This window comes from Mastacembelus armatus, chromosome 14 (genome assembly GCF_900324485.2).
Source record: "Mastacembelus armatus chromosome 14, fMasArm1.2, whole genome shotgun sequence".
In the NCBI taxonomy this organism is placed as follows: domain Eukaryota; kingdom Metazoa; phylum Chordata; class Actinopteri; order Synbranchiformes; family Mastacembelidae; genus Mastacembelus; species Mastacembelus armatus.
The window spans coordinates 19,848,250-19,870,662 of record NC_046646.1 but is presented as its reverse complement, the minus strand read 5'-3'; the positions used below and the strand labels follow the sequence as shown (position 1 = coordinate 19,870,662).

Here is a 22,413-nt window from a genome sequence, read left to right as displayed (position 1 = left end):
TCCAGCCCAGATGGACATTAACTCTGGGGGGGAGGTCAAAGAGAGCTAGAAAAAGAGCGGAGAGAGACAGAGACAGGAAAGCAGATTGAAAGGGAGCAGTTAGTGCCATAAAAAGATGCATGCATGTGAGAGAGAGAAAAGTAGAGCATAGGAGATGGCGAAACAAGCTGGTAAAAAGCTGCGTTGGGGTGAGAGAAAATGACAATGAGTGAGAGATCAAGAGAATAAGGAATGTGTGTATGCTTATGAGGCAAAACAGAGAGGATAAGAAAGAGAGAATGAGAGAGCAGAGAGAAAGAGAGCTGGTGTGCAACCTTTATCCACTGGCACCATCTGTCTCAGGGTTTGGTGACAGCTCCTGACCATGTGATCTCACCATGTGACCCAGTGATCTTGTGAAGAAACTACTGGACTCTCCTGTTTTACATCCTGGCTCAAGACCAAAAGGAAAATGCTACATGATTCCACAATGATAAACAGTAGAGGTGGAAGTACTTCAGTGTTAAAATGCAATTGTGGAAACAGCTACTTGTTCAAAGGGATATTCCAAATATTTCCCACCATTTCAGAGAGCCAGTTACTTTTATACAAGTTAATTGACTTCTTTTATATGGAGCGACAGGAATTTTTTTCTGAAAAACAGACATGAAATATTGTATAAAAATAAAAGATAAGAGGACAAAAGGTTTTTGATTCAAAAGTCTTATAATCAATAGGATCACAGCACACCACAATATCACACATTTCATTTAGCAGGAGACCTGCATTATCACACCCCCTTTATTTTCTTGTCTGCGTCTTTACTATAAATAATTGCGGTATAATGCCTGATAGAATCCGCAGAAAAAGCTAAAATCTAAACCTCAAATCCAAAATGGGACTTGATTCAGCACAAAAAGGTTGGTTTCTTTCTATTGTTCTGTGTCTGTCTATCAACCCGAATCCAGCCGCTTATTTTCTACCCAAAAATCACAACTTCCTAACCCTGTCTACATATCCTCTTTCATCCCTTCCTTCATCCATGTACAAGGGCCAAAGCCTTATCAAGAGTCAAATGAAAGGGAAGGGCCTTGGAGAAACTAGGTGAAAGGTCATTAGTGAAGATGCTTCTTGGAGTGTGGAAGTGGCATATTTATTTTATGATGATATTTACAAAGCAGAAAGGCACAGAGGACAGACACATAGAGTTTTGTTTGGATTCAATCCCAGGCAAGCAAGGGCAGACAGGACTCTCAGTCACCAGACTCAAACACACAAGGTTATTTCGCACTAGTCCAACTATCTCCACCTATTGAACTGAGTGTTACCTACGAAGTGAAAAGCATGCTCAGTTTTGTTGGTTTCTGGCCATTTCATTTCTTATTACCAGACAACACTACTTAAAAAGTTAAATTAATGACAGTTTGGCATTAAATCAGTGGGTTTTATAGGACAGCTGATCATAAAAACAAAATCTATTCAGCTTTCAATTTCTTTCAATTTTTTTATTTTAGCAGACCCTTGAAAACTGTTGGTACTTTTCCATACATACCATTGAGGGGCAGAGGGTTGTCCCCGCCTGGATGGGGGAACCCCAGACGACCTGCACAGGGAGACAAAGCAGAAATATTTAACTTGATCGGGCCTAAAAATGACTAAATGTGATACATGGAGGGGTAACGGATTTAAAAGTCTTTCAAAGCAAGTTTTTTTTGCTTCTCCTGTGTCTGTATATAGAGCAAGCAAATGCTAAAGCTAAAGCATTATTCTAGACAAAAATATCTTTCAGTAATTCCATCTGGAGTTTCTGTGCTGATGATTGCAAAACCCCAGAAAATATCCCACATGAATGTGGAGATTGAAGCATGTATTGAAATTGTTGCTGCACAACAGGCTTCAGCTGTGACAGTTACGAGTACACTGTGTTGTTACCACATCAGTCCCATTACAGACCCCATCTGTGGAACAACAAGAGTTTCAATCCCTCTCATCGACCTCCATTTCCCTATCTGCACCCCTCTCTCTTTCTCCGAGCCTCATGTCATACATTCTAATCTGCTGTGTTTTCAGGACCAGAGTCAGGTCAAGATGCTTTCCCGAGTGTGAAAATGGCAGTTTTATTTTACACTGATATTTACAAAGCAGAAGGGCACAGTGGGCAGACACACAACATTTTGTTTTTTGCATGTACACACACACGCACCCACACAAATAGATGCTATGATGCCAAACAAGCTTCAAAGTTATGCAAGGCCTGCTTGCTGCAGAAGGATAATGAGATGAAAGAGCTGAAATAGTAAAACCATTGTTGTACGGGTACGCACCGCCCTGTGATTGGTGCATTCCAATGCCTCAGTCACATGGAAAGCTGCTGGCCCCTCCCCCACATTTTGCCTATTGAGCCCCACAGTATTCTGTAGATGTGCTGCATAAAACAGAGGACTCTCAGTCCACAGAAACTCAAGCGGACCACCCTTGGCTTTGAGAGCTGCTATGCTGTACTAAAGATTTCCATACATTGTCACACAAGTTCAGTCTGTCAGTAAAACATTCAGTTTAATTCATTATAAAATAAAAGGTGCCAATGCAAGTCAAATTAGACCTTAATTCCTTTAGATTGCACTGCAGAATTCACTATCTGTATCTCATTCTTTGATTTATGTTAGTATTATACAGTATGTGCTGAGCAAACTCAAAGTCTGTCTGATCGCAACAAGCCATACTGGATTTTAAGAGCCTTTAATGTTCTCAGAGAAGCAAGCGTGCGGGCACGTATGCACACCATATCCCTCCGTGTCTGCAGGATTCTGTGTGCCTTTTCCGTGAACCTCATTTGCATGCTGCTGGCTATATACATGTATAGTACAATAACAGTTACTGCACATGCAACGCAGTGCTGTTTGTGTGTGTGTGTGTGTGTGTGTGTGTGTGTGTGTGTGTGTGTGTGGTGGCTGAACAGAGGGATCCTTTCTGTCAGTCAGGACAATGCTGGAAGCAATTCAAAGCCACTTTTACTGTAGACATTTTGTCTCGCCTGTTCTCTTGCTTTGTCGCTCTCACACCAAACTTCAGTATGTTTTGCTGGAATGAGAAATTTGTGCTCTGTTTTATGTTTCTCTCAATGTGCTTATATATGCACAGTCTGTTTCTCTTATTATTGTGTTCAAGCATTTATATATGTGTGTGTGTGTGTGTGTGACAGAGTACAGCAGGACAGGGTGAGAGTCAGTTTGCCTAGAGCAGAGTAAGCGCTCGAAGAAAATGTGCTGTAATAATGTTTTTATTTTTATTTTGCTTTAGAGCAAAAGGGATGAACTCAGTGCTACATTAGGCTACACTGCACAATCCTGGACTCTAACTATAACAACATAGAATAAATATATTTTGTAGCAGAACAATAGCCACAAGATAAAAAAAAATAGATAAGAAATATGTGATGGAATATGGCGTGATGCATCAAAGAACACAGTCGTGCATAAGGGCAAATCTGAAGAAGAGGATAGATGAAGGAAGATGGAGAAAAAAACAGGTCAAATAAGGGAAGAATAGGAAAGACACATGCTGATATATTATTGGACAAAACACAGTCAAAAGTTGGAAGATTACTGTTACGATGCCCTGAATAAACTGTACCAGATTAATTTAATCTTTCCTCAAACGAGATAACCAGAGCTGTAACAGAGAATTCACGTGAACCGAGGGCAACATTACTTCTGTTAAACTATGAGTAACTTCATAATTTTAAAACCCTATAGAGTTTGATTTCTAATAAAGCAGAAGCATGTGGTTTTCAGTTTGTTTTGTCTGCTGGTGCCAAGATTTTGGAATCTGTATGCGCACGGCTGGAGGTGGGATAGCAAAACGTGGCTTTTGAGGTAACCTTACAGTCTTCTTCTCTTAATATTGAGGGAAGATTTACTAAGGCTTGACAGCAGAACATTAGCTCACAGCTGGATGCGGCTGAGCTCAGTGGGTGTGAGGCTGAAATAAGAAGAGGTGATTGTGAAGTATCAGGAGCCTAGTTTTCACCGGTAGTTAAACTGGTATGTACTGTATGTGTTTCATATGGCTCTGGATTTTCTGTAAAATGTGTAGCAATGAATATATTCCATAGGATTAAACAGGTAAGAAATTGCATGTGTAACGATATGTTTGACTAAGATGCGAGGAGTGACAAACGTACTGACTCTGACATCTTGTTCTGTGTTTCAGTGTTCGAACTAGGAAGCTTTAAAGTGTCTTTTTCATGAGATAAACATGCAGACTGTAAACAGAGAAACAATATATCTTCATTGGTGTTTTGAGATCTTTTGTATTTAGGTCTGACCTTAAACAGATTCACAAGTTAAGCAGTTTCTGGTGCTCAGTCCACTTGTGACAATATAAGGGAAAACATGGTTGTGTGGTAGTTGTTAACTAAAACTAGGGCGGAAGAAATATGGCTGGCAACTTTAACTGGATTATTGCTAATTAAGGCCCAGCACTCCACAAAAATCCTTTGAATTTAGCTGAAGCCTTAAGATATCAAAGGTGTTTCCTTCCAAATAATGATCCTACAAGCCACTCCCTATCCACCAATGGCTAATTACTGGCCACAGAACTTTCCGTTCAGTAAGAACTCTAGAATTACTGTCAGTTACGCCCTCTAAAACAATAAACAACACTGGCTACTTGCTGTGTTCAATAACTGGTTTCTAGGTTACCATTGACCTGTGTTGCCTAACACCACAACTGAATTTAGTTAAGAGTCCAATTTCCAATGGATGTTCTCTTTTCTCAGCTACTTCCAAGCTTCAACTTTGTAAGATAAAGAATATATAAAGTGTGGGTAAAAACGGACATCAGTAACCCTCACATTCATATGGGGTGGAGAGCTTCAAAGACCAGGAATGCAGGGATTTACATTGATCCAGACATGCTCATGCAAACCTGATTGCAAATAACGTTGTTCAATATGGTGACATGATGTCAGCTGATAAAGAACCACAACTGCCATGATGCATGTAACAGTATGTTACACATCTATAACAAATGGGCCTGATTAACTCTCCTGATTTCAAAACTGTTATCATTCTTTAAATTGGTGGTTCTGCAGCTGTAATCATTACCAACTAATGACGGCCAACAACTTCAGTTCAGATCTCTCTCACAAATCCCCTCTAAAATACAAAGCCCAAGCATCCATCAAAAAAGAGGTCATACCCATAGCACCATGCTCAGGTGCACTTACAAAAAAGTGACTTTTTTTCTCTTTGTTTTTCTTGAAAGTCACAGTGGGAAGAAAATAAAAGGAAGTGAACACAGTGGTGTGAGCTGCCTGCTACACAGAGTGACCTTTGTTATTGCTGTTGATCATAACACCAAAAAAAGACACAATATCTAATCGTCCGTTATGTGCAAACTTCTCTGCTAACAACTGAGGTGTTATATTGTGAATAAGTGTGATTCTGTGAGCTCTGTCTTCAAGTGTAACACTACAACTGGATGCTTAGCCAATGCAATGCACTGACAACACTTATCCTCATCATGAGCTTATTCATTTATTTCAGAGTGGGAAAACTTCCTTTCAATTGTACTATAGTATATATGTTGCCCTAACAAACTGCAATATATTGGAAGTGTTTTTTGTACCTTTATATTTTGAAAGTAATTTAAATGATTTAACACAGAGCAGTGATAAATATTGTGCACCGGCCAAGTCCTTGTCAAATAGTGCACATACTCTATAATATAAATCATTATGCAACAATTAGAAGGGGAAATGTTTCATATCTGTAATTATTCAAAACATGTTATTCACAGATCAGCAGTAAATGTCAGAATTTTTTCCATGACATAGAGCTACACACTACAGCTGTGCTATGAACAGAATGTAAAATGAAATGGTAGTGTCGCTGCTTCGTGTTTCATGTTCTTGACTATCTGGCATCTTTACCTTTCAGGGTGTCCTGCTCAGCCCTCATGATGTCAATCAGGGAGCTCTCCAAAGTGTTCATGTTGAAGCTGTCAAATGACCTGGTGCGTTCCTAAAAAGAGAACAGAAAGAAGGTAAGCACCATTTGTGTTTTATTTTTATTTGCTTCAAAGCCATGCAGTTCACAGTTTTCTTAATTTGTGGTGAACCGACAGTCTTTACAGACAGCTATTAGAATATGCTCTTAAAATAAAATAAAATTAAATAGCTAGACATTTTCTTTATTTATGAGGGCATTATGTTTTCACTAAACATGATAAACTGCTTCACTTGAATATTATTTCTCTATTAGGTTTTGATGAATGCAGCACTAAGGTGTTTTTAGGATTTAAAGGCACAGTGGCCTCTTTATTTAAAAATTACAAGTGTTAGTTTCACACTGGCATAATTGGAATCTCATGAGAATCAAACACATTGGGCAAAGTAAAAACTGAACCATTTGAGTTTTTCTAAATTGCTGCTAATCAGCAAAAATGTACTTTATTCCTTTGTTTAATTAAACCAATTTCTTTTCCTTTTGTTTGGTGAGATGCCCTTGCAGTTCTTGTTTTACTTGGAAAGTTAACTAACTACCTAAGCAACCACTTGTTCAATGAGGCAGCATAATGGAAGTCAACACTAAAACAAGCAATACATTCAGGCAGGAGGTGAACTAAACATTGAGCAACAGCTTTGACACCTACAAGGGCATCCTTGGCATACCAGCCATACTGGAAATGTTTGTATGCAGACACACACCCATCCAATGTGTATACACAAAATATGCACATGTATCGAAAACATATGCACACACACACACACACACACACACACACACTCACTCCAAGTGCAATGCTGATAAGGATTCTGTCTCGACTCCACCTCAACCAAAACAAACCTCAACCAAACAAAATGTGCAGCCTCTTGACAAGAAGTTAAAAAACTAGTGAGCTCATCTCATATCCTTCTATCCTAATTAACCACAATGTAGGCAGACAATGGTGCTGAAGACCACAATATGAGATTTGAACCCTCGCTGCTAAATGGCCTGTGTTCCCACATGTTCTCACTGTTTCATTCCTTCCTACCCTCCATTTTTTCCATTCTTCAGTGAAAAGCAGAAATACCTCAGGTTTTCTGTACTTCCTATAGACATCTAACATCCACCAGCTGATGACACATCTGCCCACCATTACTTAACAATTCACAAAACAACACTGAAGCAGTCATTAGTATTTTTCATAAACCAGGACTCTACATATCGAGTAGTTCCCTTACACAACTGATTGAAAATTAGGCATTCTGATTCTACACCATTTTTAAATTTCTAAGTATCCGAACAATTTTATCTGTACTTGGGGAGATCAGTGAGTGAGATTAGCAGATCACAAAATATGGTCTTTGGTGTTTATGAAGTCAGACAGAGTTTTTGCTAAGTCTAGAACAGATCTGCTGAGGACTGAATATGCCTGATAAGATGTCTGACAATCCAATCAGGGAGCTGAGATGAATGTTTAGAACATGACTCAGAGCCTCTTGAAACTTAGAACCCTGGTGTACAATGAGGTGTCAGAGATAAAAACATCGATCTTTAGCCACATCATTTTTCCTGAACTTTATTAGGAAAGCTTAATTTGGTTTATAGTTTATAAAAAACTGTGCTATTTTTGTCAAGTTTAAAATTCTAAAACAAAGAACATGAACATTTTATGTGGAGGACTAATTGAAAAAGTGATGTACTTTACGTACTAGCCGGCATACTCAAAATCAAGGAAACACAAAGTGAAAAGTGACAACTGTGTGCTGATGTTTTCAGATAAAAAAATAACATAAATATTAATACAAGATAAATAAAACAACTCAAGAGAAAAGCTACAATCACAGCAAATGTGTGAATTAAATGTGGAGCTTTATGTCAACTTCACCTTTCCTGAAAAACTTTGACATCCACACTGCATGATCAGCTCTGCCCTTGGTCCAACTGATAATGCACAGACCTTGCACAACAAGAATTGCCCAATATGTGAGGAACCTATCTGAACAGTCAGTCAGTCACGCTTTCTATGTGTTACTTTGTCTTTCCAACAAATGCACCTATGCCTAACCTCTCTAGCAACTACGTCACACTTGCACAGCAAACTGTAGCCCAGTGTCTTTGGAGAACATTCTACAGGAAAACCATGTTGGAGAAAAAGCTCATTGGAACCATGAACTCACCAGGGGACAATGGCTGGGTTCAGCAAAACAGACCTGTGTCAGTGAGCCTTATAACCAATGGTCAATCAGGCATGCAGCTCACTTTTTTATCCACTGTCTGGTGTCTGTAGTGGCTCCAAATATTCAACAGCTACTTTTACTATCAGCCAAAGAGCGTGGTTGGTTGTCTGGCACACTGGCACATGAATCAGCCAAAGTTCCCAGCTGTAGCCAAAATTTTACCAACATTTTGGGCTATATATGTGCCTTCAGTGTGGCAGGCTGAAAGCACATACTGTAAGAATGATGACATAGTAGAAGAACACACCCAGTGCACTCTCCCTCAAAACAAATGTCAACACAGGGATATAGGTCAGACCATGTCTACTTTTGTCTCATATCTGCCTCAGTATCTTATGTGGACATAGGCTATTGCTTCAAGTCACAGTGTTTCTGGTACTCATCTAGAAGGGCAGGCAACAAAACCTCTCATCCAAAAAAAAAAAAACTGTCCTTTGCCATGACTGCTACTCTGCTGCGTAACTACCGAGGGTCTGGCTTACACTTATCAAACAGTGCGAAATAGAGGAGACAGGTTGAGTAGGAGAAGTTGAAGTCATGCAATAAATAAATAAATAACTTACTAATGTTAACCCCCTGGCTAGGCAGAATAGGTAGATAAGTGGAAATGCTGGTGTCTGCTGCATTTCTAGTTCATGGCAGCAGTGAATGTACCATTTTTTGGCACAGTTATAGTTTGGCTGATAGTAGGATTACAGGCCAATCCTATTATGTTGTTTCAGAAAAATAGGAATTCATTTTGTGGCTGAGATGGACTCCAGCATGAGGCCTTGCTGGTGCTCTGCAGTTGCTAGGCATTAGCCCGGAGAGGTGCAGTCATCATTAATCATCAGCTTCATGCATCCTTCTCTCTCAGCAACTGGCCAGCTGACCAGTATTCATGCCTGATAGTTTGCAGGGTGAGAACTGATACACACATGCGCACACACTCATGGTCACTTGTCACATCCACAGACACAAACGCACACACACACAGATTAGCAAACAAGACACACACAATTTACAGTCTATGTCAATGTGTATCAGTAGTGTTGTAGAGTGTTGCCTATACAACCCAAGGCTATAGGTATAAACAGAGAAGACATGACATAGTATATTATTTGCTGGAAGCAGTGAAATGTAGCCCAGTGTAAACAGTAAAAAATAAGATCTAAAAGGAAAGGCACACCCCTTTTTGCAATAAATATAAATCTTGTATATCCATGATATCCATTCTTCAACATGACAAAGGGCCTCTACCAAGCTCTGTCACCATTTCTGAAAGACTGACACCGAATCAACAGATGTGTGCTAAACATATGAGGATTACAAAGGAATAAATGCATCATAAACATTCAAATCATCACAATTCAGTGCAGTGGATAAGAAAAAGACATACACACATAATAAACAAAAAAGATGATTGAATTATCCTGTATTAGCACTGTGGGTGGCAGGAAACACTGGGCTTATTAGGTTCAATTAGCACAGCCTATAAGCCCACTTTACGACTGCTGCTTGTAATTATTTTTATTTTTACTATCGATTAATCTGTGATGATTTTCTCAATTAATGCATTAGTCATTTGGCGAATAAACGTCCATCCTAATTACCCAAATTCTGCTCAAAATAATCTAGCCTGCATAAATTTCAAAGACCTGACAAAATGATACTCCCATGATTTAGGACTCTGCATGTGGGACATGCTTTTCAGTGTAATAACTGATTAGACAGGGTCAGTATATGGTAGCTACATTTGCCAACCCTGTCAGTGCTACTTGAACTTGGAGAAAAACTACAGCTTCTTTGATTATGTCATTAGTAGCAGAATATTACTCAGCAATTGTTTTGATAATCACTTTATCATTTTTATTTTGTAAGTAAAAAAACATGCCAGTTTCTCAAATGTGCTGATTTGTTCTTACTTCTATTGTTGTTTGCTTCTTTCCAATGTCACATTCATTTAAACTGGGTTGAAATCTTTTAAAGCTAGACTTATGTAAACATTCTGATCTGTTTTTTTTTACCTTTCTGTGCTACAGTTAAAGTAACACAGCCTCTCACCTCTAGATGGGCTTTCATTTTAAGCACCACAAAACAGGACAACCACCAACAGATTTTGACGACATGTAGGTATGCAAAGCATGATTAAATACATCAAGCTGTGTATGATTAACTTCAACATTAATCCTACATGTCACCTGTTAATAAAAACAATAAGGCTGAGGGTGAGTGGAAGAGAGGAAAAAAGCAAAAGGGCAAAGAACAAAAATATGTAGTAGGCTCAGTGTGTTTTTTCAAGTCATTAGAGGTATGAGCTTTTTTCACAATCCATCTCACATTCATTGGTCGTGGGAAGGTTGCAGTTTTTTTCTGTTTCTTTTCTAATCACATCTCTGAGATAACACAGGGTGAGGAAGTCCAAAGCAGTCAAGAGAAGGGGGAAATGACAGATGAAAGAAAGGGGTGATGGAGAGAGGGAAAGCAAGTAGTTCTGTAAGGCAAAGTAAAAAGAGAAGACAGGCAGGAAAGGGAAACAGGTTGAGCTTTTGATGCTTGTGATTATGTTCCCTCCTGGTCAAAGTATTTCAAAGGCATGTTATGACATTAACTACCCCCAACTGTCAAGAGCAGCCCTGTGTTGGCTGAATGGTATGGTATGGTATTGTGTGAATGTGTGTGTGTGTGTGTGTGTGTGTGTACACTCGGGGTGTAACAGAGGAGTGACAGAGGCATGGGTTCAAGCAGTATTTGCACTGCCTGAGGATTCAACTGAACTGACTCCTTTGTATGCAAAAAGCTAGGCTAAATACAGTATGTCACCTCCGCATGGACTCTTCCTTTGTTAAAACACGTGCGGAAGACACAGGCCAGGGACTAATTAGGGCTCATGCAAACAAAGGCATGTATACATACATGCACATACACACAAGCTCACTCTCTTCCTGTTTTAGGGCATCTGTCAGGAGTGCGAGAAAGGCACAATGAGGCTCGATGAGCAGCGGACTTATGCACTTGCCAGCATGGCTCAGGCCACTCATTAGTTTAAAAAGAATTCTCTCATCTAAAACCACTGTCACAAGAAGCAGAGGTAATGGCTGAAACCTCAGGTTTCTACAGTGTAACCACTCAGTGTCTATTTGTATGTGCATATGCATGCAGGAGAATTTGCACACACGTCATGAATAAGGAAAGAACAGCTACCTGAAATGAACAAAGCTTCCTCCCTCAAAGTCAACCTGTCAGCCTCAATCCAGATCTAATCATGGATGTCTCATGCCAAATAGAGGCAAGTGGGCAGAAGAATTTTTAAATACTTGTTGTAGAAGATGGTTAATGAAAATCATATTTCCTTGTGGAGGCAGTACTTTACAGTGATCATATGGTTTCTGGAGGCAATTGAAGTCGGCCATTTCCTTTAAGTAACAATCTTAAGAGAAATTAAATGTCAGTCCTGGTCATACGTGCTCATAAAGTATAGTTACCAAACAGAAATTACTGATGACCAAAACTGCCCAAAACGCACATATGACCCCTGATACTGACGTCAACATGTCTGTATGCAGTGTAATAGCACACTGCAGTTACAGATCAGGTCACATAACAGCATGATTTTTTTCAAACAATACTTGACTAATGACCTGTCTCAATGATTAGATGGCATTTCAGATGATCACAAGCTGAACAAGACAGGAAGCTTGAATCAGACAACAGAAGTTTAACATTTGTTTCCAGTGCAGGTCTGAAGCAGGTTTAATAAGGTACCCTCATATAACAACACTGTATAATATAGGCTTCGCAAACAGTAGGGAGGGAGCTGTAACCAACAGTTACCCAGGTAGCTTACTGAGACAATATCCTGTGCTGGCTCACTTGCCTTCAGGCCCTGCAGGTCTTGACCTGGTCACTAGCCAAATCTACCAATCTGACATCAGCTCAGTACACCTGCCACAGCAGCAGTCCTCTGACTGAATTAAGGAACAAATAACAGAGAGAAGACAGAAATAAAGGAAGGCAAGGAAAAGTTTTTGGTATTTTAAAAAGTACAAATTCTACTTTATGGATAGTTAACAGCTGGTCAGTGCATTAGCAGTTAGCACCAGTGTGCCTGGCCAGGAGCCCATCCCAAATACTAAAGCTGTCCTAATATAGCAGGGGCCCTGCCTGCTACAGCAACAGCACTGGAACACTTTCTCACTCTGTGTGCCATGGTGCTGTACACCACTTTGGATACACTATCCACCAAATGGCCTTGCTCTCAAATTACATTACACATTTGCTCATATACACACAAATGGCTGCCATGGCCTAAGGCAATGCCAAATGCCATGAAAGTGGGCAGAGCGAGGGATCTTTGCTTTAGCTGCTAGCAACATACTATTGTATGTGACTTGCTATTGTTTTAATGTGTTTCCATCTACTGAGTAGCATCTTACTGTAAATGTTCCTGAGGTGCTACAGTCAAGTCTGCTTAGTCTCTAGAGAGCTCTGCTCTTACATTGACATCTAATCCACAAAAAAAAGAAAAAATATATATGATGCTGTGATGAAATAACTTTGATAGCACACAGGCAGAACAATTCAAATTCTAAAGCAAAAGCTACTGCTCCTTCTGTTGTGTCAGTGCTAAAATGGAACCTATGCGAGGCAGTTGGACGAAGCTTAAACTGTGTGACAGTAGTTCCTCATAGAGTCTGCATAGTTCAGAGTTACAGTATTTTGTAGTTACGATATTTCAGTTACCAAACCTCAGGGGTGCCTTGTGTAAGGCAATGTGTCATCAGTCATTTGAACTGTGCATGGTCTTGACAAGCACGAACTAGCGTTTGAGTAGTTTTAAAAAGTAAAACACAGCAATTGGTTTAATGGTTTTTGCTGGAGCAATTCTTCAGCAGTGGTCATGAAATGGGAGTGAATGAGGAAAATGGCCTAAGATAAGCTGTGTGACACATATGGCAATTTTCATGTCACAACTAAAACCAGGTCAAGAAACTGAAATTCAAAAACAACAGTGACAAGTATTTCTTTAAGACTGAACCACAGGGCAGACTTCTAATGAATAAACTTGACACTTGCCTGTGGAATAATTTAACAGTGGTTTCTACAGTGACAGCTTTAACACTGCAACTTGATCTATATGCTCACACCACAGCAGCACATTTCCCAATTCAATTATAGGGGAAGTGGAAAAATATTGTCAGCTTATCAATCAGAAATTATATATGATAGAACTGAATACACTTAATTATTTTCTACAAGCAGAAAACTGGACCAAAACCTAACTTCTAAGACATTATATGTAGCTACAATATGATCTTCATTTCCTAAACCAAATGCCACTTATTCATTGTAAATTGGTTAAATCTGGATACAGCTTTGATGAAATCCAACTAAGTAATGGAACTAAATGCTACATGTTGCCATGTCTAAACCCTCTTATGTAGCATCAACAATTATTTATTGTTTGCTAAGTATATTGCTTAGATAAGGCCCTAATGATGAGGAGCAGATCAGATATGAACTTGCCTATCTACAACAATTAGGCTCTTATCTAATGGTAAATAGCTGCTCAAATATAACACTTGCTACTTATTCAACAAAAATATTCAAGACATGTCAAGACATGTCAGTACAGTACACCATCATTCTTGTTCTGGCCTCTGTTGGGACAATGACTCATTAATTTCACGTGGAGATGAGGAAATACCTGGAAAGGTCAAAATTTTAATTAATTTGTTTTAATTAATTCCAGTTAATGTGTTTGTAGAATTTTTGTTCATTTTTGAAGTGCTTTAATGAAAACAAAGATAATATCTTACCCTATGGATGTGCCTGGCCTCACTACTGGTCTCTATAGCCAATTACTACTGTGACCACTACTGACAGACAGAAGCAACTGAACCCTACTCCATCCAGGATGGCACTGGGAACCCAGAGCTTAGTAGTTAATTTGACAGGGAAACCTGCCCATAGATGAAGGAACAAAAACTCCAAGGTAAAAAGGCAAAGGGTACACAAAATACGTCAAGAAACCTTTCATGAGGTCATCGCACCTAGCTGGGCCTATAGCAACCTTCCGTTCTTCACCCCTGCCCTCCTATAACGACCAACACAATCAATCATGAGCTAGATCAATAAAATGATTTTTATCTCCCTGCTCCCTTCACCTCTTTCCATCAATCCTATCAGCCATTTTCTACATGTGATCTTCATTTTTATTGTGCGTGGACCCAGCTACCAAAATCACTTTGTGAATAGGCTGGCATTTTGAAAATGAGTTGCTAATATTTAGTAATTTCAACAAAACTGTCTGCGTTAAACCTGAAAAATGAAGACTTCATTTCAAAAAATAAAAAAGATTAATATCCTGCTTTTTAGAAAGAGAAGAGAGCTTGGGCTATCAAGCAACAATATTACCACTATTGCTATGTTGTTTTTTTTTTATCTTTTTGATTTGATTGAAAGTGCTATCATGATGATGATTTCTTCTTCATGGCTTTATCTACATTTGTCTTTACATCTCAATCTCTTCATTCTTGTTCATCCATTCCTACAATCATTCACTGTGTACTCACTTTCACTTTACCCATTTTAAACCTTCCGCTACCATTTTCCATATTCTGCTCCCCATCTTTTTCTCCCCCCACTCCCCTCTCCTCTCCTCCCTCCAACCCCCCAACTCGTAAACGTGTCACACACCACTGCAGTGACAGAACCATATTAGTCATCATCAGGCACACACATCTATGGCAGTGCAGAGCCCAATGACTGATTTCTAACTAACATGGTAACAAATGCATCATTTAAATCCATGCCCACCCCCATGTCTAAAAATAGTAGCTGTAACACATACAGTACCACACTTAACAGCTAACATAAATGACTCGTTAATGTTTAATTAGACAGCAGTGAAAAATATTCACACACAAATCATGAACACATACGCTGCCGACACATGCTTAGGTGCACAAGCCCGAATTTAAGGTAATTGACGGATTATTAGGCCAGAACAATTACTAAAACACAGAATGAGACCATTCACAAACACACTGACCTGAAAGGGGAAGATGTTATCACTGCGACCAACTCCATCATCCATCCAGGACTTAGGGTTGAAGCCTGCAGGACTGTTTCGAGGGTACTTCTGGGATGCCACATGGTTGTTAGGAAAGGTCTTCTTCAATGGAGAGATAGAGTTGATGGGGGTCATCCCGCCATTCAGCCCTCTGCGATAATCTCTGCCCTGTGATCCTCCCCAGCCACTGCTACCACTACCATACCCTCCTCCAGGACTCCAGGAGGTGGAGGAACCAGGAGATGGAGATGGGGATTGGTAGCTAGCAGGACCCCAGGGGGATGGGGGCTTATTCAGGCTGTTGGACAAATGCGGCAACTGGCTGAACGCCGGATTTCTGTGTGGAAAAGGTGGCGGAGGGTGTGGAGATGCCGGGGAGCGCCGATGCTGCTGGTGTTGGTTGTGGGGGTGTTGGAAATGGGGGTGTGGTGGGGGAGCTGGGTGGTGCTGGGACAAGGCTGCAGCTGGTCCAATCTGAGGGGAGAAATTCCCTCCAAACCCTGGACTGACATGGTGTGAGAAGTTCTGGAACAGCAGGGGTCCATTGTTGGCAGAAGCTGGATTGAAGAAGCTAACATCCTCATTTATGATGGTTGACGGTGCCGGTGGGATGGCAGCAGACCAGTTGTTGAAGCCACTAAGTGATGATGAGGTTGTATTGGACTGGACCGGACCGGTTCCCCCAAGACCAGATGTCTCCTGGTAATCAAATCCTGTCAGGACTGGAGACTCTAGACGTAGCTGCTTCTCCTTTCCATTACTTCCTTCAGATGTGCCGTTGTCTGCCTTGGCTTCCTCTGACCGGGCTTTTTCCAGTTCTGAAATTATCCCACCACCACTTCCACTCTCCTGGTGACTCCCAGGGGACAACTGCTGCTTTTCTTGCGTTTCTTGCATTTCCTGTTGCTGCTGTGCTTTGGGCTTCTCTGCACCCCCCAGGATTTCGTCTTGCACACTGTTGTGGGTGGCAGAGGCAGGGAAGAGCCAGGGAGAGCCTCCAGTGGTGCCATTCCCTGCGGCCGTGGTGCTGTTTATGAAAGCAGCAGGGCTCTGCGACACATTTTGGTGATGGTGTGGGGGCTGCAAATGCGGGTGGATTCGGACCGGGAATGCAGACTTGTTGCCAGTGTTGTTTTGAACTAGGACTCCAAACCCGTAATCCCCCATTTGTTTTCTCCCCCCACACACAAATACTATCCCGTGATGGTTTGGTCCTATTAAGAGAAGAGCACACAGGATGGCATGCACTGAGTTAGCAGTCTGCCCCTCTTATTCCACTACAAATAAAGGGATTTAGAAACAACTAGATGGTGGACACAGACATTTCCTAGTGACAGAAAGGATCTTTTTTTCCCGTTGCGTCTGTTTTACCTCCATAGAAAACTCAAAGACATGTAATAACCACATAATAAACACTGACATGAATGAGCTCATTCTTGCACCGAAAAATCTACCCTCATTACCCTGGGCATGCTAACAAAACCAAACAGTTAATATTACATTAGACTTTAGTTAATTATAACCCCGTGACGTTGCCAGCCTGTAAGTCTACAGCTGAGCTACTGGCAGCCACCAGCAAAGCTAGAAACACTGCTGTGTCGAGCCGACAGATTCTGCATTTGGAGACGTTTTCCTGACACAAACCAACTGACAGACAATTAATTACCAACAGTATAACACGATGACAAGACGGCAGCGCACAATGTCAATTCATGCTGAAAACATGAACAATAAACCATCCGAACGTTCAGAAAAGACACTCGACCTTGTTTGACAGCTGCCTGGAGTCTGTGGACAGCCCAACCTCAAAACTGATCAGATATAAGTTATAAACTTGTCTGCTATGATCGAAATGTGACCACTGAAAAGCGTCGCATATTATAGAGTAGTAATAAACAACTCTATACCTGTGGTGTAGCAGCCAACGGTCAAGCGGTTTAAGTAACTAGTACGTTAGCTGCCCAGCTAACATTTTCACCCGTTGCTAACATTAGCTAGCTAGCTGTTAACCGTTAGCACGAATGCTAGCTAGCTGGACAGTCTAAACACAGGCGAAATAAATTTTGTTTCACCTTCTGATCACCACCTTCGACCTCGGCGATATCTTTGTCGAGATCCTTCCCTCGGACTGACAGCAAGGTGGTGTCCTTGAAAAAACGGGTAGCAGAGGCGATGATAGCCGACTCGATCAGTGCAGTCGGTCAGTTTTTTTTTTTCTCCCTTCTCCTGACGTGTCCTGCCTGCTCAATGACACAGCTCTCTATCTGCCGTCTCTAATCTGAGCTATAATCATCAAAGAGCTTTGTTAACGTGGCAGTGTGCGAGATATATTCGGCCGCGGGTTCTGTGACAAGCCTCACTGGACCGGTTTCATTGTTCGTATGATTTCAGTATCTTTTCTCGCTAGCCGTCTTTTCTACAGAGCCAGCCGATCTCTGTGTGCTTCTTGGCTGCCCCTCTCTCCTGGAACCGACCGTGGCCGAATGACAGCGAGAGATCAGCCGAAACACACTTCCGCTTCTAGCACCGCCCCTTTCCATCTTGGCCCCGCCCCAAGAGAGCCACACCTCGATATGTGATTGGGTGAACGACCGGCCATGCACCAATTATACACCCATGCTGTCTACGAGTACCGCCCACTGAGGTCAGAATCATAAAAGTCCCATTTCTGCACGGTTCCGTTCTTTCACGATGCAGTCGGTATCAGGTCGTGAGAAAACTGAGATACCCCCCCCCCCACCTCACACACACACACAAACACACACACACACACACACACAGATCGACATGACGGCAGTGCCTCAGAAAAAGCCTTTTCTGGTCCTGGAGGGTACAACTAGAAATGAAACACAAAAGCAGAGCATCATTTCAGTAGCAGTTTTTGCTGTTATGTTGTTTAAGGTATCTTTTTATTGCAGGGTGATCACCCTAGCTCATATTCTTTACATCCCACTCCCATCACTGCCTCCTGTAATTTCTTCTGCTCAAGCTATAAAACATGAGGCTCATTTTTTCACACATCATTTCATTGTTACAAAGGACATATTACAAGAAAGACAGTACCATATATACAACTCTACAGTAGCATTAGTAAAATGATCTATAATGTAACATAGCTGTGTGAATTTCATCACCCCTTCACCTCATGTGAAATGTCTCAGAATGACATGCACTTACAGTATATCACATAAATCATGTGTAACTCCATATTCCTACACATGAATACTGCATATTTGTAAAATGTGCTTCAAACGTCATTAATTCACATGCTTAGTTTGTATTATGATATTATGATTTTGTATATATGATCCCATATTGGCATGCTTTTAAGGAATTTCTGAAATTGTTCGAGTCAAAAACTCATCAGGTTAAACCTGAAGCTACTGACAGGAGACAGTTAGTTTAGCATAGAGACATGAAATGAAATGGGGGAAACAGATAGCACTGTTCCATCCAAAGATAAAATAAATCAATACTTATCTATACAGTATATGAGCATAGATATTAATATGTTGAGTCTCGAATGTTTCATTTGCACAAAAACCAATCCAAGGTGTAAAAACAGAAAGTTATGTCTATTTGCGGTTACCTTCCTGAAGCCTGTCACTGTGAGGTTGCCAGGAAGCCAGAAATAAATATAACATGGTATGGTATTCTAATTAGTGAGCCTCAGAGGTGGTGGTAGCTGTTTTTGTTTTTATCTTTGTTTTCGACACAGCCACATTAGATGTTTCTCCTTGCTCCCAGTTTTTATCCTAAACTAAGCTAACTGCCTGCCAGCTGCTGCCTCATATTTAATGGACAGAGGGTGGTATCAATCTTCTCAACTAAATCTCAGCAAGAAAACAAATAAACATGTTTCCCAAAATGTCAAACTCATACTTTAACAAATCAGTACCTGTCGGATTTCCTCCTGTGTTTAATAAATAGCCTGAGCATTGCAACTACTCCCTGCATACACAGTATTCCATCTGATATAACAGTTTATCTTGTGAATTATCACACAACCATTTCAATCCTTCCTAGTTCCCCTAGCATATCACAGCATATCCCAGCTACCCTGCCAGATGTCTGACCATCCAACCCTCTCTCCTCCGTTACCTGCCGCCCACACCATTCCCAAGGCTTCTTTATCTCTCTCTCTCTGTCCTCCTCGGTGTCCTTTTCTCCTGTGCAATCATTATCACCTTGAGGTCATCAAATAGCTTTGACTGTGTCATTCTCACCGACCCTCATCTGGCAGTGTTACATGCAGCTGCAAATGGCTATCTAATAAATCTGTCACTTCAAGTCCAGCTGGGAGAGGGTGATAAATTAGGGACTCTGTAGGGCTCTGCATTTTTAAATGTGGACAGAAAGGATGAGCAGGACACCGCGGATGGATGGCAGGTATTGGCAAGGTTAGGAAGTGACCAGCTTAAAGTAATCCGATTTAAAAAAAATGGATTACTGATGTCTGATAGTAACACTATTCACATTCAAAATACCAACTGTCACAAGCTGTGCAAATATCTGTGAAATATACACAGTGGAATGTGGAAGCTTAAAATGTTGAGCCATTTATTTTGATAATAATACTTTGATGAAAAACTATTTAAAGCAAACATCCACAGTATAAATTTCAAATTCATTTTAATTTAATTTTCACTCCCTTTCATTATTTATCCATTCCTTTAACTACAGCACTGAAAACAGTGACGTTAAGAATCTAAACCTTGTCAAACATTTGAGTTTGTCAACCATAACAGCAAACCCAGCTGGTTTTCACTGAAGCTCAACTATATTTTAGAACAAAGCCCAAAGCTCTGTGACTTTCAAATATACAAGTATCTAACACAGTATGTTAATTTACTGCTCATTTTCTTTTTAAATGTAATACTGCGATACTTAATAGCAGAAGAATAGAAATCTCTTATTTTCTCTGGACTAACATAAGGAGTCTTGTTATTGTCTAATGATAGTGATATAATACAACTGCATTATGTATTCTATACACACAGTACAGCAATTCCATCCTAAAACACGTATTTCAATTATACTGTATATTTTCATTTGTGATGTTTTCTAATCTCCATTCTGTTCCATGAGCAAACATGTCAGAGAGAAATCTTAATCATATGCTGAAGGGTGAGAAGCTGCAGGAGGAAAGACTAACATTTAAGAGTCCAAAATTTGCGTCAGAGTATCTTTTGCATAGGGCAGAGAATTTTTCTCACAGTAGGGTGGATGATTAGGCAGAGTGCTTGGTCTGGTAAATGGCTTTCTAGGACAGAATAACCGGTCTTACTGGCCTCACTCAGGAGACAACACCCTCTCCTCCTGCCTTTTTCTCTGTCTTTCACTTTCTATCACATACACATTTTTTAATCAATTTCTTCATGTCCAGAGCAGCAGAAAATGCAGCACAAGGCAGAGGAGGCATGACTTGCATATTTGTGATATTTATGCAATCTATAATTCTGTATCTACAATAGCAGTGTAAAATGTTACTGTGCAAAGCTACTATGAGTGTTTAATTTTTCTACTGTATGAAATTGCTAACAGCCAGATTAACCATGTGTTCTCTTTCTGGCAAATGCATTGTGTCTGCTCTGCCATATCCAAGACTGGATAGGTGCTATGAATAAAACATTGTATCCATTAAAAAATTAATCGTCTCTACCTTAGGCATAATTATGGTGCAATTCCTCCCAGAGTGTGTGTATGCGTGTGTGTATTGCAGAGAAAGAGAGAGCAAGTGTGCATTTCTATGTGTGCTTAGTGGTGCCTAAGTGTACATGCTGTGCTCACAACTACAAAGTTGTTGGTCTAATTCTTAAAATCTCAATTTAAACTATAGTCTGCTGCCATGATGGTGGGCAAAATGGTCCTGTCCATTTATGTGATTAGAAAACTCAAAGTTGCATTGTGATTCATTTAAACACAAGGCTGTTCTAAGATGACATTTGGGAAATACAAGGTTTTGACCTGACAGCAATTGTATTTGTGTAAGTTATGTAAATGTTTGCATATACGGTGCTGCAGAGAGATAGACAGTTTTGAACAACATAACAAAGCCTCATGATGTGCTGTTGTAAACCTGTGTCTACATCCTATGAAATATTCAGAGAGAGTAAATGCCGCTAACAAAACAGTGAGAACGTGGTAACACAACATAATGTAGACCTCTGGGTACAGGGCTGAGAGGAAAGGATAAGAGACCAGAGGCAGAGTGGAACTAGGGATAGATCTAAACAAACAACCACAAGTGTCTCCATTAAAATATCTTGAGAACACTATGACAGAAATGGGCTACTTTATGAAAGACAAAGATTTAAGGTTCTTTGAATTGATTTTCAACACTATTACTTATAATCTCCACACACAAAGAAGACTTCATAGATGTGGCAGAGCCTCAGCGTGAAATAGAAAGTTAAAAAAAACATCAACTTTCTTTACTTTTACAGAATAACTCCTCTCCTCTGGGCTTTTTTGTGACCTTTCGCATCATTCTTTCATTCAGTGTATTTTGTGCTCTTGTGCTCACCCTATAGGGCCTCCATACTAAATAAGCCATGGAGGTGTGTGCCAGGTAATGGGCTGGTATGACTATTTGTGTGTGTGCGTGTGTGTGTGCGTGTGTATGTGTGTGTGGCTGATTTCATGACTCCACTGAGTATAGAAGGGATAATAAATTAGAACAGAGCACCAACTGGGGGGGCTGTGAATGTTGTGTCAACGTCTGTGTGTGTGCATGTGTGTGTACACCCACACATTAGCTTGAGCAAATATGTGGTTAAGTGAGTTAACATATATTTCAAAATTCAACATTTTGTACTGCAGTAAACCTGGAAAATCTGTTGTTTGACCCATTTTTCTTTCCTCAGTTCTATGATTGTGGTGTAACTGTATATGACAAGTAATATAGAAAAACTTTTTGAAAAAATGCAAAAATGGAATTTATTTTATTTAGAGGGGCATCGACTTCAGAGAGAAAACTGGCAAAATTAGCATAATTACTGTAACTGACACAGAAAATTAGTACTCACTCTTGCCCTGGTGGTAGCTGTGATAATCAAGTGAGAACAGCACAGATTATTGCCAAAAAGTGTAATAAAAGAGTGAAATGAGATTTTATTTTTTACTTAGACATGGACTGAACATGTGTCTT

The 22,413-nt window shown here is 40.2% G+C and overlaps 1 protein-coding gene across 3 annotated transcripts in view; it reads right to left on the bottom strand.

Moving 5' to 3' along the window:
- The window catches only part of cpeb4b (cytoplasmic polyadenylation element binding protein 4b), a 28,070-nt gene extending 10,320 nt beyond the window's left edge, over positions 1-17,750 (bottom strand). For 2 of the 3 annotated variants that reach the window (XM_026329266.1, XM_026329267.1), the window contains exons 1-4: positions 17,336-17,750; positions 15,243-16,477; positions 5,915-6,005; positions 1,532-1,582 (exon numbers count right to left, since the gene is read on the bottom strand). In XM_026329266.1, the coding sequence (XP_026185051.1) occupies positions 1,532-1,582; positions 5,915-6,005; positions 15,243-16,430 (1,330 nt within the window). In that variant the 5' untranslated portion in view covers positions 16,431-16,477; positions 17,336-17,750. The remainder of the gene's footprint in view (positions 1-1,531; positions 1,583-5,914; positions 6,006-15,242; positions 16,478-17,335) is intronic. The other variant, XM_026329268.1, reaches the window with a different exon arrangement.
- Between the last annotated feature and the right edge of the window lie 4,663 nt (positions 17,751-22,413).